The sequence below is a fragment of the Hydractinia symbiolongicarpus genome, chromosome 3, assembly GCF_029227915.1.
Source record: "Hydractinia symbiolongicarpus strain clone_291-10 chromosome 3, HSymV2.1, whole genome shotgun sequence".
Classification (NCBI taxonomy): domain Eukaryota; kingdom Metazoa; phylum Cnidaria; class Hydrozoa; order Anthoathecata; family Hydractiniidae; genus Hydractinia; species Hydractinia symbiolongicarpus.
The window spans coordinates 11,613,556-11,629,703 of NC_079877.1; the positions used below are offsets into that span (position 1 = coordinate 11,613,556).

The 16,148-nt window shown below is 31.7% G+C and overlaps 2 protein-coding genes across 5 annotated transcripts; one reads left to right on the forward strand and one right to left on the reverse strand.

Moving 5' to 3' along the window:
- On the reverse strand, positions 1–4,272 carry LOC130635722 (uncharacterized). 2 transcript variants are annotated; one of them, XM_057445167.1, is made up of 6 exons: positions 3,393–4,272; positions 2,413–2,590; positions 2,031–2,157; positions 1,378–1,410; positions 1,061–1,189; positions 1–988 (listed from the first exon to the last, which is right to left on the reverse strand). In XM_057445167.1, exons 1-6 carry the CDS (start codon positions 3,419–3,421, stop codon positions 489–491), a joined length of 996 nt encoding a protein of 331 aa, XP_057301150.1. In that variant the 5' UTR covers positions 3,422–4,272; the 3' UTR covers positions 1–488. The 2 variants fall into 2 exon arrangements, with proteins under 2 accessions (XP_057301150.1, XP_057301149.1); XM_057445166.1 differs by lacking the exon at positions 3,393–4,272 and having other exon boundaries at positions 2,413–3,373.
- Positions 4,273–7,024: 2,752 nt separating this feature from the next.
- LOC130635723 (uncharacterized) lies at positions 7,025–13,523 on the forward strand. Of its 3 annotated transcripts, none has more exons than XM_057445171.1 (3): positions 7,025–7,152; positions 13,088–13,242; positions 13,317–13,523. In XM_057445171.1, exons 2-3 carry the CDS (start codon positions 13,096–13,098, stop codon positions 13,449–13,451), a joined length of 282 nt encoding a protein of 93 aa, XP_057301154.1. In that variant the 5' UTR covers positions 7,025–7,152; positions 13,088–13,095; the 3' UTR covers positions 13,452–13,523. The 3 variants fall into 3 exon arrangements, with proteins under 3 accessions (XP_057301154.1, XP_057301152.1, XP_057301151.1); XM_057445169.1 differs by lacking the exon at positions 7,025–7,152 and adding an exon at positions 12,897–13,018; XM_057445168.1 differs by lacking the exon at positions 7,025–7,152 and adding an exon at positions 12,899–12,933.
- Positions 13,524–16,148: the final 2,625 nt, after the last annotated feature.

Sequence of the window (16,148 nt, forward strand, 5' to 3'; positions counted from 1 at the left end):
TGTGTTTTTTACGATTTTTCTAACATTTTGTGCTGTTAAAGAATACATAATGTAAACTAATAAATATTGCATAAAAATTAAATAATACATAGGGTAATATTTACAACTTGTCTACTAGCACGTAGAAACTAAGATGTTGAAGGTGCGAGCAATATCATTGGAATTGCTGTTGATTTTTCAACATCTTACGGTTAGTGGTTACCTATATAATACTGTAAAGTTTCACTACAAGTTCGCTAATATGCTTTAGATTTCATAGAAAGAGAAGAAGATGGTTAAGTTATAATTGATAAGCAATAAAATAAAAGTATTCAAAATTAAACACGACTTCCATAAATGTCTTAACATAATAAATCAACCGCTGCGTGCATATTTTACAATGCAATTTTTTGGAGATACCCAATTGTTTTTTAAAAAAAAAGCATCCAACTCAACTCGCTCAAATGTCAGGCTATTTTAAACTTTTTTTTTTGAAAATTACATCAAAATCATGTCACCCAAATTTCGTACAAGTCGTTTGCCATATAATCTCCTGGCTTGTCAAGACATCCAAAAATTCCATCACCAGCGCTGAATGTTAAATTTCCGCCTGGTCCAAAATTTATAATTTCTCTGTAGTTTCGGGATTCATATGGCACCGTGGTAGATGACAATGTCTTATTAACGACACTTTGACACGAAACTGGGATACTGTCTTTGTATTTAATTGAATGGCAGGATGATGGTAATTCATTTGTTTCACCGATCAAATATTTCAGCATTTCGATTGACGGACTCTTATGGTTCCCCTCAATATCTTTCACATTGCTATTGTTTCTTTGGCAAACCCAACGAAACTTTTTGAAGCCAATTAGTTTGTAGAGCATGTTTAACACCGTCGTTGTAACTCTGAAGTTGGTTGCACGCAGATTTTCCAACTTAGTGACAGTATGATGGTTTGCAGAACCATTTTGTGGCGATGCAATGTTGAGGATTCTCATCCATCCACCTGACAAAAAGACAAATTTCATATATGTGGCAGTGGAAGGTTGAAACTTTTATAAATTAAATTATAACATACCCTGACAGGCAACTTTAAGCTTTCTCATATCCCTCCAAGGGTATATGTCGTAATAGCTGATGTTTTCATCGGAAATTTTAAAATTTTCTTTCAAAGTCTCACAGGAAGCCCTTTTACCTTGCGAAATTTCTAAAAATATAGATCAAATTAAAGAAGAAACAGCTTAAAAATGTATCCGAAACAAGATTTTCTTTTTTGGTTATCTTGTGAGCATCTAAACTTGTTTAGAATGACCTATCAGCAAAAAAGAATAATTCTTCTCTTGATCAAAAGTATTGAAAAATAAAGCATAGTAAGGCAATCATAGTAAAGTTTACCAGTTGGTATTGGCGTCTTGGCCACATCTGCATCTATATGAATGAATAAAAGTTTATTAGAAGTCAAGTAAAATCTGGACTTAACACCATTTATTTATGTTCTAAATATTGTAGAATTGCCTTACTTATTGAAAATGTGTTCAGTGTAAAATCATACGTTTGTAATTGTTACATCTAACCCTTTTTGGACTCATTCTTGAAGGTCATACCATTCAGCAGATAATTTATATGTGTAGTGGTAGCTAGGTATATCTGTTGCTAGGAAATGCTATTAATTATTAATTTCTTTTTTGTTCTAACTAATAAAAAATTATGTTGCGTACATATCGCTTTTAAGATGTGTAGGTGATATGCTTTTGTTGCTACGGAAGAAATACATGTTTTTAATTTCTAGAGAGAATCGATTTTTTATGATATTTCTTTCAATGTTTATGTTTATATCCTTGGTAACTGAAAGGGTATAGCTAAGACATGTATAGAGATATAAAAGTCTATAAAGTATTTAGAGGTCTATTTAAAATGAAGAAATTATAAATTAGTGATGTGTTTTGCTGTCAGTGAAGTAGACAGAATATTATCAATAAAATCCTGAGAATTTGTCAATAATATGGATAAGGTGTTTAAATTATTGTAATCATTACGTTTAAACTTACCAGTGAGGTTGCAGTGAGCGCCATAGTAAGGTGGAAAGCACCAATCACAATAGTAGGTGTTTTTATCAAAGTTTGGAAAGCACACACTTCCATGCTCACAAATAAACGGATTCAATGTACACATATTCTAAATATAAAAGGAACTGTCATTTTAAGACTAAAACACACACATGCTGCCAAGAAAACGTACTCTATAGGGGTGGGGAAAACAATCGAAGAACGTTTTAGTTGCCATTAGTTAATAACCGTGTTCGAACTAATAGTACGTATGCTATTTTTGTTTATGTACGTATGCTAACTTTTATTTAAGAAATTTTTTTTACTTATTAAAATGTTGTTTAAATATCACATGATAACTGTTTTAAAGCTGCTTCTCACTTACCTGCATTTCATAATTGTCGTAGAAATAATTTTTATGTATATAATAATGGTTGGTAGCCAGAGTTCCATCTAAAAGGCCACAATTTACATTTCCGGTCTTCTGTGCGGAGAAACTTTTACATCTCCAATTTTTCATACATTTAGCTGCGCATGCCAAAACACTCTCCACTGTGTATATCCTAATATGGAAATACGAGTGGAAATTTGGAATTTTCTTAAAGTTGGCCGTTCTTGTGATTATTGCACCACTGTTTGGAAGTTGCGTTACACTAACATCCACGTGAGCGTTAATTACGCACTTCACAAAAAGTAAATATCCAATTAATATCGAGAACATTTTAGTGAAACGTCCACTGTCCGTGAATTTCTGAGCGAAATGAGAAAAAAGTAAAATACTCATGAACTTAATAAAGGCTGTGTTGATAAATTTCAATATACAACTGAAATGAAATTAGCCACAATAACCGCTGTATGTATTAGCAAACTTGTCAAACCTGTTTGCATTAATAAAATTCAAAATTGTAAATTCATCATTCAATGTGTTCTTTCACATAATCAATAATATATCGTAAGGTTTTTAATGAATTGTACAAATTGTATTGATGATTTGCTTCGAAGGTTGTTTAGGGTTATGACTTCCTACCTGTGAAAGTATTGGTCAAGTGACCTTTTCGTTATTTTTCTTACATAAATTGTATTAAATTTAAATATTCAGAAAAACTCTCACAGCTGTGCAAGTTAAACCTTATGAAAGCTGATTGTGTCACACGCGAATTTAATTGACTACCTTAACGGAATAAATTTTAGCGGAATTTTTGTGCTTTTCTCCAAATGTCTTAATTACCACTTCTTGCAAATTTTTATCAATTCCGTCATTTGCGAAATTTTCTTTTTAAAAGCTTGCTTAGCAAAGTTTGTGGATAACAAGTCGTTGTTTTCATAAATTTACCAATGTTAACGACGGTCACATTTTTTATATACCTTATTTTTTTCTTTTGCTGACATTGCATCAGCTGTAGAAGTTAGAAATCTATCACCAAGTGACTTCCTGCCCATGCCCGAAAACTCATTGACATTGACAAACAATACTCCTAGAAAGAAAAGCGTGCTGTTAAAGCAGAACGTAAATCACGCGAGCACAGGCCGTTTGTAAAACTAAATTATCACGACCTTTATTTGAGCAGTTATATCCGGATTCAAAGAAAGTATCCGGATTTAAAGAAAATATATGGATTCAAAGAAAGTGTCCGGATTTAAGGAAAGTATCCGGATTCAAAGAAAGTTTCCGGATTCTAAGAAAGTAACCGGATTGAAAGAAAGTATCTGGATTCAAGGAAAGTGTCCGGATTAAAAGAAAGTATCCGGATTAAAAGAAAAAATCCGGATTCAACGAAAGTATCCGGATTCAAACAAAACGTAATAGTTTTAAAGCGAAAAACTCGTATATAAAAACGCATAAGTTTTTATGGTGTTTACACTTGCAGAGTTTTAGCAGGTTGATATTTATTCGACATGTTATACTATGCTGAACAACAATTAATAAAAACTATCCTTAAACATGCGGAAATTTTCCATCCAATCTGAACAGGTACTTTATTGTAAACAAACTGTATCCACCAGTTACTAGCTCTCCCCTCTTTACCCAGCAAGATGGGATTCCGTGTTTTCTTTGCATTGCTATTATTTGGTAATATTTTTCAAGTTGTTCTTTTCGTTGATTCACCAATAGTGTGACCATTAGAAATTGCAGCTGAATAAAGAAGCAAGCAATAACTATCACGGTGTAAATACATCTAAAATTGTCACTCATGCTTGCTTGTAAAATCTTTTTGATCATCTCTCGTGGAAAGTTTTTTGCTTGCCAAATCACCTTTGTATTATATGCTGAAGTTAATCGGATTTGACTTATTGCCAATTTACGCTAGAAAATTTAGACAGATTTATTCAATTATTGCGGATTCACACTAATCCAAAAAAAAATTTTCGGAAACTTTTGCGTTTTTATTTTTTACAGCTTTTATGCTAAATTCGTGAAAATTAAATCCGTATAAATTGCTATTTTTAGTAACTTGACTCATAAATGCGGATAAATTTGCTTAAGTGCAAACGCAGTACTAGAACCGTCCATTTACGAAGTGAAAATTTCCGTTTTGCGAAATCTACTTTGTAAATAGCAATAAAATGATAAAATTAGAGCAGAAATTCAAAAATGAGCTCCTCTAAGAGTCCTTAGCGCCCTTCTAAGTGTAATTAGCTCCTCTAAGCGTCGAAATTCGACGTTGCAAACGTTCTGAAGTAAACAAGAGAAACTGATTGTATGAAACTATTCTCAAAATAAAGATGGACTTGTTTTTTACATTGTGTTTTTTTAATTTCCCTATTCGCGTTATCTGAATGCTTAAATAATGTTTTCAGTGACTTAATATTCATGGGATAGATGCAATACTTTTTTAATGTTTTTGGTGATCTTTTTTCCTGATTTACTTTTTGCAAGGTCAAAACAACAAATTTCATCCTCCTCATCAGGGTCTCTTGGCCCCTGAGACTCTATTACGGCGTGGCCAACAATGACCCTTGGATAGATTGGTCATGGGATACAAAGATGCGCATATATAAAGTGCACTTTTAAATTTTTAGCTGATATGATGCAAATTTGGCTTAAAAGCAAAGTCTAGATATCGCGGACAAAAAAAAGACATAAAGTTGAAGAAACATTTATATTCTTATAGATAAAGCAGAATTGACACAATGTTACTACTTTCACTCTATTCCTGGCTTTGACAAGCTGAAGCTAGCTAACTAGCTGTTATGCACTAACCAACGAGATATCTGAGCCAACTTTACTTCACCACATCCTTACAAACCCCATATTCAATAGCTAATATTTTTTCAGGTGTGATTTTTAAGTACATAGTAGAGGATATTGTAGAATTTGTATGCAAAGATCTTGGTACTATTAAGCCACAAAGCACAAATCCCCATCTTTAAATCGTAACTCACGATAACCTGCATTGTGCCTTATGCACGAAATAACGATTCGGCAATATATACGATGAGTGATGACCCGTGAAATGTTTCACGGACTAAGAACTAGTTTGTTATAAAAATCTTACTTGTGTGTTCTTGTTTAGTCAAGATTTAGAATTTTTTATGACACATTCTTTATACTCCTCATTTATACTCAGTAGGTATAGGCTAGTACAAAATTATTCTATATGTTTGACTGATCTGAAAACACTTCATGATAAATTCTTAGTCAGTAACTCTTTTCTTACTTAGGTATGTATTTTCTTTTGTTTCTCACAAAAGAGGCATGTGGGACAAGGAAACGACTTCCAAGGTCAAAGCAATTGGCTTTTTATATTAGCGTTTTGTTTTGTTACTTAACTAATAACTCATTTCAAAATTAATTAGTTCTGCTGAATGGTCTACGTGCTTGCAAAATTGTATAGAAGAAAATGACGTAATTATTAAAGGGAAACGTTAATAACATCAAAGATGGCGCATTATAAGACGACCTTCATTATGCTACGCTGCACGAGCTTTAACTTTCGATAGTATATAAATTTTAAAACAAAGTATTGTTCATTGGATAATAACAAAATTTGTTGCACTGTTAGGATTCTTATTGGCTTAAAACTCATTTCAGCCTCGTTCTCAAAAAGAAATCTGTCAAACGGATGATTTAGGCTTTAGCCTGGATAAGTTTCGGGCGTCCAGCCTAGCTGCGCTGTCTCTATTTATCTCTCTATTTTTCTATCTATCTCCTCAAGCGATTTTAAAGATTCCGCTTTCGCTGGCGGAAATCAATAAAAAAAACCTATTCTTATAAACAAAAGCGTTAGATTAAGACGATATTCTTTTCTGTTTGCAAACAGACTCAGTAACGTGTTTTGAATTGGAATGGTATATGCGCAAGGACAGTCTTATGTGTAGAAAGGCTTCTTTTGACGTTGACCAGACCGGTTGATAAAGGGGAAACCCCTGTTACATTCATTTAATATTGTTTTTCTTGCTCGTGCGCTAACATTTCTGTAGATATAAAATATAAACAACAGATCATAGTATTCACAGAAATCCATCCAAAAAGGAAATATTCGCTTAAAATTAATGAAAGTTTTTAAGAAAGATTTGAAGAATATACATATTTTAAATAGTTCCAGTTTCTCTTCTTATGCTAACAAAGAAATTTTTAATCTTCACTAATAGCTACTTTTCCCTTTGTGAGACCTGCTTTTTTACCTACACAAAAGTGGGTGCATGCCCATTGTTCTCAAAATGGGCATGCGCATGCTGGTTTTTTGTATCTGTGTAGCGTTTCAAAAGCGTCATTGGGAAAAAAGCAGCAGAATTTATCAGTGAATAGGTGGATTTATTAGGATGTGAAGGCCACAAAATGTAAAAGCTGAACTGAACTGAACTGAGCTGAACTTTTTATATTGCAGTGAGTTCACAAAATATGAATCCCATTTTCAGTTAACTCTTGTTTAAAAAATTCATTCTTTTGTTATGATGCTGTTCCTGAGAGTTAAGGTAAAGAAAAAAACTGTTATAAATTAAGAAGGCAGATTATCATTTTAAGTTAAAAGGTAGTAACAAAACAATGTGTTATGATAAATTATATTCATGATAAAGTTCTTTTATCCAAATGTCGGAACAGTGGTTTTTTACTTGCAGTAACGCAGTGAGAAACTGAATCAAGAGACGCGTTTGACAAAGACGACCTGTAGGAAACGCAAAGGTAAAACTGTGAATTTATTTAGAGCAGCACAATGAAAAGCGATGAAATTTTGTATTTTTGTTGCTGGAACATCTGTGCGGTTTTATTTGATTTCTCTCTACTTATTTTGTTTCTGCAATGTGGCCAGAAAAACCATGACGAGGTGGGTGTTAAAGAATGGAAAGAGCAAGAGAATAGAATGAAAAGACGAAGAGGCATTCATGTTGATTGAAATTTGGGTATGCTACGAGTATAATATGAACTCATCTTTTGCTATTCGTGTGTCTTAAGTTTTACCTGTGTTGAATCACAAGAAGTGTATTATATTAACCCTTTTCCTTTGAAATATATTTTCCGGTTTTACACAGATCACTTAAATAAAGGTCAAAAATTGCCTAAAAATCCGATTTCTCGGTTTCCAGGTAAAATCCGAAAAAAAAGGTAATCAGATTAATCATACGAAAAAAATTCTTAGAAAGATTCCCCTCGATGAAATAAAGTTTTCTTGTAAGTATCAAGTCCTAGGGATAATCCTAACAAACGTTATATATTCCTGATTAAAAGTTTTTCATAAAGATTCTTAAGGGTAGTTTCGAGTAATAGCAATTATCGAAAGCTCTAACAAATATGGGACCTAAAGATTTGGCATACACGTGCCTCTAAGATATATATATCAAAAGTAAGCATCATAACCATCATAACCAAAAGTAAGTATCACAACCATGCAGCATAGCAAAAACGAATTATTAACAACCCATCCCTTGGACCAAATCGGGTTAATATTTCGCTTATACAAATGTCACAAAAAAATTATTTTGTACTTTGGCATGAGTCTGCTGAAATCGCTAAAATATTTAATACCTTTTATCTCCCTAACCGCTCGTCAAAAACACATGGGTACTTGCTGACGTCATCAAAATTGCAATACTTATGATGTGCATAATCTTATATACTAGTTCGATTAGCATTTCAGGCTCTATACAATAAGGCAAAATTTGGGTAAAGAATCTCTTTAATTGGTACTCTGCATAAGTGGATTTTTCCACAAGCTTAAACGAATAGTACTAATTATTACATAACAAACGGGAGCCAATGTTGTGCTAAATTGGGGATTGAATCCTTTTTTAGAAATTGTCAATTGAATAGTTAAAACAAATGAGAAGGGAAAGAGGATAAAAACAGAAATAGTTAGAAAAAAACCTTTATATTTGCTTCATTCACTTAAATGTCATGTCACTGCATTGTAGCATGTCTTCAAAATAGTTTAATACTAATCCAACTAGTTCACAACGAATAAATCCATTAACAATTGTCGGAGAGGAAGAAATGATCATTCGCTCCTTTAGAGAAAGCGATTTGATTTGAAGATGCAAAAGTCAAAATTGTTGATTCACATTTCTATTTTAGCTTTTAATAACAGATATGCATTTCACAAATGGGTTTGTTGTTCTTACCTTCTTTTACTGATGCGGTAACGGGGGAAACGTTTTATTATTTTATAATATATTGATAATATTTTTAAACTAAATCCACGCTATGACTGCATTACATTCTCAAGCTGTTTTTTCAGAGTCTAGTTAAAGCTAATTGAATTAGATTAGATAGTCGATATACCCCACATGATTTTTTTTGCGTCACTAAAACTCTTGCCTGTCTGATTTCTAAAAATGTTACGTTAGTCCGACATGCAGGCTGAAAAAAAGCAAGTTTTACCCATTTATTAGAGTAAATTCATAAAGGCATTATTTATGTAAAAAAATTAGATTTATTCATCGGTTAATAGATGGTCAGAAAATAAACTGGAAATGATTTTACCAAATATTTGTATTAATAATACTAATAATAAGTTTTATTTTATCATTTTTTATGTAATTTTCGAGGAGTCTTATACCAATAAGTTGTTTCTCAAACTTTTGAAAAGGCTCAACCTTTATTGCTTAGTAATCGAAAAAGGTTAAAGGTTTTGCACAAGATTGATGAAAGTAAAGAATAAAACTCATTTAAAAAAGGGAAAAAAAGAAAAAAAATATTTAGAACAAAATTGAGAAATTTACATTCTTTACGGATACACTTGAAGCTAAAGTTATAAGCTATTTCGTGTTAATGTTTTACATTAATACGAAATAGCTAACAAAAATCATCAATTTTCGTTAGGTGGCTTGCTTTGCTACTTAAGCAAGCTATTCTGGTAGCTGTTATGAACATTGAGGCTTTCAGAGAGCTTTAATTAATAATTCAAATTCTAGTTTAAAAACATATTCAAAACATAAACATTATATCTGTAAAAAACTTTTGTATCGTTTAAATATTAATACTTTTTCTTCCTTTTATGTAACGAGACTACGAATATGTTACATAAAGTAACAAACATTGCAGTCGCCATATTTGCGTTTTTGTAACACAAAACTTGTTTTTATAATACCGTTAATTTTAACCGCTGCATTTTTTTAGTAATTTGTGTCTCAATTATCTTCCTCTCTGTGGGCACATCCGCTTAACTTCAAAAGCAGTTTTACATTTTTACATCGATGTTACAGTTAATGCACAATGTTTTTAATATTGTGGGTTAGGTTACGCATTACAAGTAAATGGTCAGCAACGAAATTTGCTGCCTAAATCAAAATCTCATACCTTGTTTCGCAGTATGACTAAATAAATCATAGAAATTTGATACACGGTATTTCAGCCCTAAATTTTAAGCTAACATACGGTCCTTAGATACACAGGAAAGAGTTGCAGTGACGCAAAATCACGAAGAAGACGTATCTGACCATAGCACTTAATCAGATTAGCTTTTATTAGGCTCTACTTAAGATTATAACTAACTAATTAATCCGTTAATTATAATTAAGTTATGAAGAAGAAGACACCTTGAGACTGGAATGCAATTTTTTTTTTATTATATAAATACAACAACCAACGATAAAAGGATTATTTTTACTGACGATATCTGTTTATTACCAACTATTAAGCGGTTTCTTATGTACTCAGTGCCAACTATAATCGCATAAACCTGTAATCATTCTATAGCTATACTTTAATTATTCAGTTCTTTGTCGGAGAACTTCTAATCCTATTAAGGAGGGTAAAACAACAAACTACTGTTTTTAATTGGTACTCTGCATAAGTGGATTTTTCCACAAGCTTAAACGAATAGTACTATTATTACATAACAAACGGGAGCCAATGTTGTGCTAAATTGGGGATTGAATCCTTTTTTAGAAATTGTCAATTGAATAGTTAAAACAAATGAGAAGGGAAAGAGGATAAAAACAGAAATAGTTAGAAAAAAACTTTTATATTTGCTTCATTCACTTAAATGTCATGTCACTGCATTGTAGCATGTCTTCAAAATAGTTTAATACTAATCCAACTTGTTCACAACGAATAAACCCATTACCAACTGTCGGAGAGGAAGAAATGATCATTCGCTCCTGTAGAGAAAGCGATTTGATTTGAAGATGCAAAAGTCAAAATTGTTGATTCACATTTCTATTTTAGCTTTTAATAACAGATATGCATTTCACAAATGGGTTTGTTGTTCTTATCTTCTTTTACTGATGCGGTAACGGGGGAAACGTTTTATTATTTTATAATATATTGATAATATTTGTAAACTAAATCCCGTCACTAAAACTCTTGCCTGTCTGATATCTAAAAATGTTACGTTAATTCGACATGCAGGCTGAAAAAAAAACAAGTTTTACTGATTTATTAGAGTAAATTCATAAAGGCATTATTTATGTAAAAAAACTTAGATTTATTCATCGGTTAATAGATGGTCAGAAAATAAACTGGAAATGATTTTACCAAATATTTGTCTTAATAATTCCAAAGTTTTATTTTATCATTTTTTATGTAATTTTCGAGGAATCTTATACCACTAAGTTGCAGATTTTGTTCGACGATAACGTCATCATGCTTTTCCGGACTTGAAAAGGATCAACCTAAATTGCTTATTAATGGAAAAGGGTTAAAGGTTTTGCACCAGATTGATGAAAGTAAAGAATAAAACTCATTCAAGGAAAATAAAAAAAAAGAAACAAAAATATTTAGAACAAAAGTGAGAAATTTACATTGTTTACGGATACACTTGAAGCTAAAGTTATAAGCTATTTCGTGAAGTTAATGTTTTACAAAAATCATCAATTCTTGTTAGCAGGCTTGCTTGCTTCTTAAGCAAGCTATTATAATAGTTGTTATGAACATTGAGGCTTTCAGTGAGCTTTAATTAATAATTCACATTCTAGTTTAAAGCGAGGTTGACAATTACCTGCAAAGAACCTTTTAGAGTTCAGCATCACTTCAGTTATCTCACAATCCTAAATATACATTTACTAATATTATTATAAGTTACCAGGAAATTTTAAAAACTTATTCAGAGAAATTCACACATTAAAAATTTCTGAGTGAAATTCCAAAAAAATGAAATAACTGGTCTTTCAATAAATATGACGAAAGTAAAGAAAGTTTTTCGAACTAATTTAAAGATTTATTTTACTTTTTTCCGTATCATCATGTCAAATCTTATGACGCAAAATCGAATCACTGAGTTAAATCCAACGTAAGTTTTTTTTCAACAAGGTAGAAAATTTAACAGACCAGAAATTAGAGTTAGCGTGCCATTCAGTATGATATTTTTGAAGTGTGTAAAAAAAACTAAAATTTTTAATCCACGTAATTTCTGTCATGACCTAATCTAACGCCACAAAAACTATAGGATACTTTTTCCCTGCTGCAAATCACTACCGCATACAAATGAGTTTATAGGAAAAATTGAAGTCGTTATAAGCAGGCTGTCGTTATAGAGAGGTGGCTGTTAAAACAGGTTTGGCTGAAAAGTTTGTTTCACTGAGTTAAATCCAACGTAAGTTTTGTTTCAACAAGGTAGAAAATTTAACAGAGCAGAAGTTAGAGTTAGCGTGCCATTCAGTATGATATTTTTGAAGTGTGTAATAAAAACTAAAATTTTTAATCCACGTAATTTCTGTCATGACCTAAAATGAAATCGTGGAATATTTTCCCTTACTTTTTTTTCCTTACTTCTTGTCCAATTATATAGGTACAGCAATGTCAAGTACATTATTTTTATTGCACAACTATAAAGTCCCACAAACTAGTCAAATCTGCATTTCTTTTGATCATGTGTGAGCACGCTAGCACGCTAGCCACTCAATTTGTCTTGATTTTGACACCCATAATGAATGCGTACTTGAAAAGTAAAGTAAATATCAGGACAAATATACCCAAGTTTTGGTAAATGATTCAGTCTATGATATGCAAAATGACCTGCTATTGTTACTGAAAAGCTTGTGCCTAATTTAGCTTGCAGTTTTTATTTATTCTCTAACCAATATGACCTAATTTTTTTTTTAAAAAAGTTTGTTAAGTGCGTCATTTGGCATGCTTATAAGCAAGAACATTTAGTTTTCCTTTAAAGCTATGCGCATGACTTTGTTTGTAGGAAAACATCATGCACACAGTTGTGATTTTTCGAACAACGATAAATTGTTTTGACTTTCGGCATGGATAATTGGTAAAAGCTGTAATTCCTTATTCGTTATTTTAAGCAGGTAGTGCACATCTCGATGTCATATTTTGTTAATATATTTACGGGTATGAAACTATTTGTATATCCTTGTGAATAGTTGCCAAATTTCGGAAAAAAACATCGAAAGAATTCAGTGTAGGCATGGGCTACTGTCAGAAAAAATTTTAATCCTTGCGTAGGTTCTTCTTACAAAATATATTTTTTGGTATCTTAGAGATCATAACAAGATTAAAATCCGATGCTTATTAAAGGTATAAATATAACCGCAAATGGCATTTTTTAATTAGAAGGCTACCAGGGTAGAGAACAGAAGTGTGAAGTGTCAATGCCTGCTAGGTAGATATTGTTTATTTACCATCTACAATTTTGAATTTCTGCAAGATGTATCTGTATTTATTTTCTTAGGTTTTAAAATGATAAGATCAGTGTTATTTGTGATAACTTTGATGTGCATGTGTGATGTTGCCTTCGGGCATACCAGGTACAAATGGATGCGCGGGTATAAAATTGGATATGGTTGTCATTACAAAAAATGTTGGAGTTACTGCGGATTGTCTTGGGTAAGTGAATTGTGTAAGATACTTTTCCAGGAAATGTCTAATGAAAAATTGATAAGGAATTCTGTTTAATTCAGACTAGCTCTTCATGGTGCTATATTAAGCCAAACAAACGAGCAAATCATCGAGTGAGTTGCAGATACAGCAGTGATTGTGGAAAATACATGAAGTACAATAATCCGCAATGCGCTTCAACCTGTTTCTTGTTCTGAAAAATTAAAAAAACAGCTCGTGAAAGTTAGTTTTGATCACTTTGTACTTTCAGAAGAAAATAATTAATTGAATTTGTTTCTTTTTTCTGCCCTTGTTAAATAATTTCTGTGTCAGTTACCCTGTAATGCGAAACGAAATCAAATTATAGATAAAGTGAATTTGGTGACAAGCAACCTAAGATCAAAATAGGACTTATTAACTCTCAAGGATTCCTTTGAATTGCCGATGCTTTAAATAAACTTAAATCTTTGTTTCTCGCAATCACATGGCAACGTAAACTTTGATATTAATGATTCGTATGGAACAAAAATAGTATGTTTTAAAAAGGACTATTAGTATCGTTAGCACCACAACAACTTTAAGATTATCAGTTCAATCGGGCAACGTAAACAGCAGACGTTACTTAACATAAATATAATCTTTATTGGAAATTTTTCATAGAGCTTCTCTCATGACTGTGCAAAACGCGGATTTAAAATCAAAAAGTTTACGTTAAGATTTTATGTTCAAAAAATTGGCGTCGATTGTACCCGTGGTATAATGGATGTCACTAAATACTGTGTCTTGTTAGTAACCACACTTTTTACGAAACTGTATACTTTGTCTTTTATTTAATTCAAAAATTTTTCTCTTGCAAACTTTGCAGGTATTAAAAACAAGTATAGTACCCTATATTAATGTCAGCACATTTCTTAACAATGGCCATTAAAGCTTTTTCTGATCATCCTAGAGGAAATTTTTCTGTTTTTCACACTTATTTTTTTCCACGTTTATTTTTTGAAGCATATATATACCTCGTTTATTGTTGGTGTCAATGTTTTGTGGCTGTCTTTTAAATGATGTTGTTAGGTAGGATAGTGGTGTTTCTTTTGAGATTAAATTGATCTTTATAGTTTTGTAGGAAAATTTATTTTTTAGTTCGGCTTTGTGAGCTTTACAAACCAGTAAGCATTGAAATAACCATTGATATACAAAATAAATATGAATGATGAAAGAAATAAGTAAGGCATAAAGATTGAAATAGTTCACTTCGAGTTAAATGCTTTATTTTTTTACTCAGCAACCCTTGCCCAATTATGTAAAAACTTCGTCAATATATTTTAAAAAAATGTAGATAATTTAAAAGTTTGCCGCAAAAAGTAACGAAAATAACAAAAAGTGTTACCGTAGTAAAAAACGTTGCATGGTTTTGTTGATAATATTGTTGTTCTTTTGATAAAACTTCATCGCTAAAAAAATCCGTCAAAAAATTCAGTCGGTAAAATATTTTATCCTTTCTAAGGTGATGTTTATACGAGTTGAGCTCGTCTGGTTAATTGGCCTGATATTTTGTTTACATTCATGTTAGGCGAGCTGCCATAATTGGTGAGACTCAAAAAAAGTCTCGAAATTTTGTGTACAGCGTTTTCTAAGGCAAATTTAATTTGCAAGAATGCTTAAAAATGGAATCCACAAATACTGCTTATTTGATCAAACGACACTAAGAGCTTCACATTGATGGTAATATCTTTGATCTGGAGTGTTTTATATTTGTTATTATATTTATTGTTCTCCATGCATATGATATACAGTGGATACAGTAGAATATCTCTAAGGTGAGCATCATGAGTGCAAAAAAAATTGTCCGTTTTATAGAGATCACCGTTTTATCGGGATAGTTTAGACAAAATTTAGTTTTAATTTACGAGGATGTGAGCAAAACGACTGTGTATTACCCAGTAAGCACAAGACGTCTTCAAAATGTCATTAAAACGTCTTTTAAAGACCAGATGAGACGTCTCAAAGACGTATCTGACCCGTGTAAAAGCTTAACGCCTAAACACGTCTTTGACAAACATGGAAAAGACGTCTTTTTGCAACTTGTTAAAGGCGTTTTAAAGACGTTTTAGAGACGTTTCCGTGGGTGCTAAAACGTCTTAAAGGTGTCTTTATTTAGTCTCTGTCAAACGTTATACTACCAAAGTAGACCTGCTTCAAATAATTTTAACCTATGCGTATTAGGAATTTAGTAATTTTAATTCTAATGGAGGTGTGACAAACCAAAACAAGAAAAGCGTTAAGAAAAAGATGATGAAGTATTTAATAGAAAATTTATATTTCTATCATTTATATAAATAAACAGTTTAATAAGAATAAAATGATATCACATACAAGCTTTTATATAAGCAACAACAAGGAAAACAAATTCATTACTTTCGGAAACTTTTCTTGTTCTAAAAGATGAATGTTCAATGAGCAAAAGATAATCAACAATAAAAAAAACGTGCGTGCATACGGTGTGATACTACAAAATTAAAATTGTTTACTATGACCAATAAAAGTTAGTATTTTTGAAGGTTATCTTAAAAAACAGCGTCACTTTAATTTTGCCAATCAGTAACATTCCCGTTTGAGCCCTAGTTGTGCATGTTGGATGATGTGTTTTTTCTTAGAAGATATATCCAAACAACCCTTTAATAAAATGCATTTGCGTCATTACATGAATATATAAAGTAGCTAATGCTTTTTTTTCAAGAACCAGCATTATAGTTTTACTATTTTAGAACATGTATCCTAGAATTGAAGGGGAAGGGATAGTGAAGCTAAAAATAAGCAGTTAAAGTATTATTTTCCTAAATATTGATAAAAGCTTCCCTTGATTTAAAACTGGCTCAAAAGAAGTCGTAAGCATAATCTTACGCGTGAAGACCAAAAAT

Bases quoted from the DNA above. Each gene is read 5' to 3' on its own strand.
- LOC130635723 (XM_057445168.1), top strand. The intron at 13,243-13,316 runs GTAAGTGAATTG...TGTTTAATTCAG, and splicing joins GTTACTGCGGATTGTCTTGG to ACTAGCTCTTCATGGTGCTA.
- LOC130635722 (XM_057445166.1), bottom strand. From the start codon at position 2,811: ATGAGTATTTTACTTTTTTCTCATTTCGCTCAGAAATTCACGGACAGT. The intron at 2,158-2,412 runs GTAAGTGAGAAG...TTTTATATTTAG, and splicing joins ACGACAATTATGAAATGCAG to AATATGTGTACATTGAATCC. The intron at 989-1,060 runs GTATGTTATAAT...TCTTTTTGTCAG, and splicing joins GCTTAAAGTTGCCTGTCAGG to GTGGATGGATGAGAATCCTC.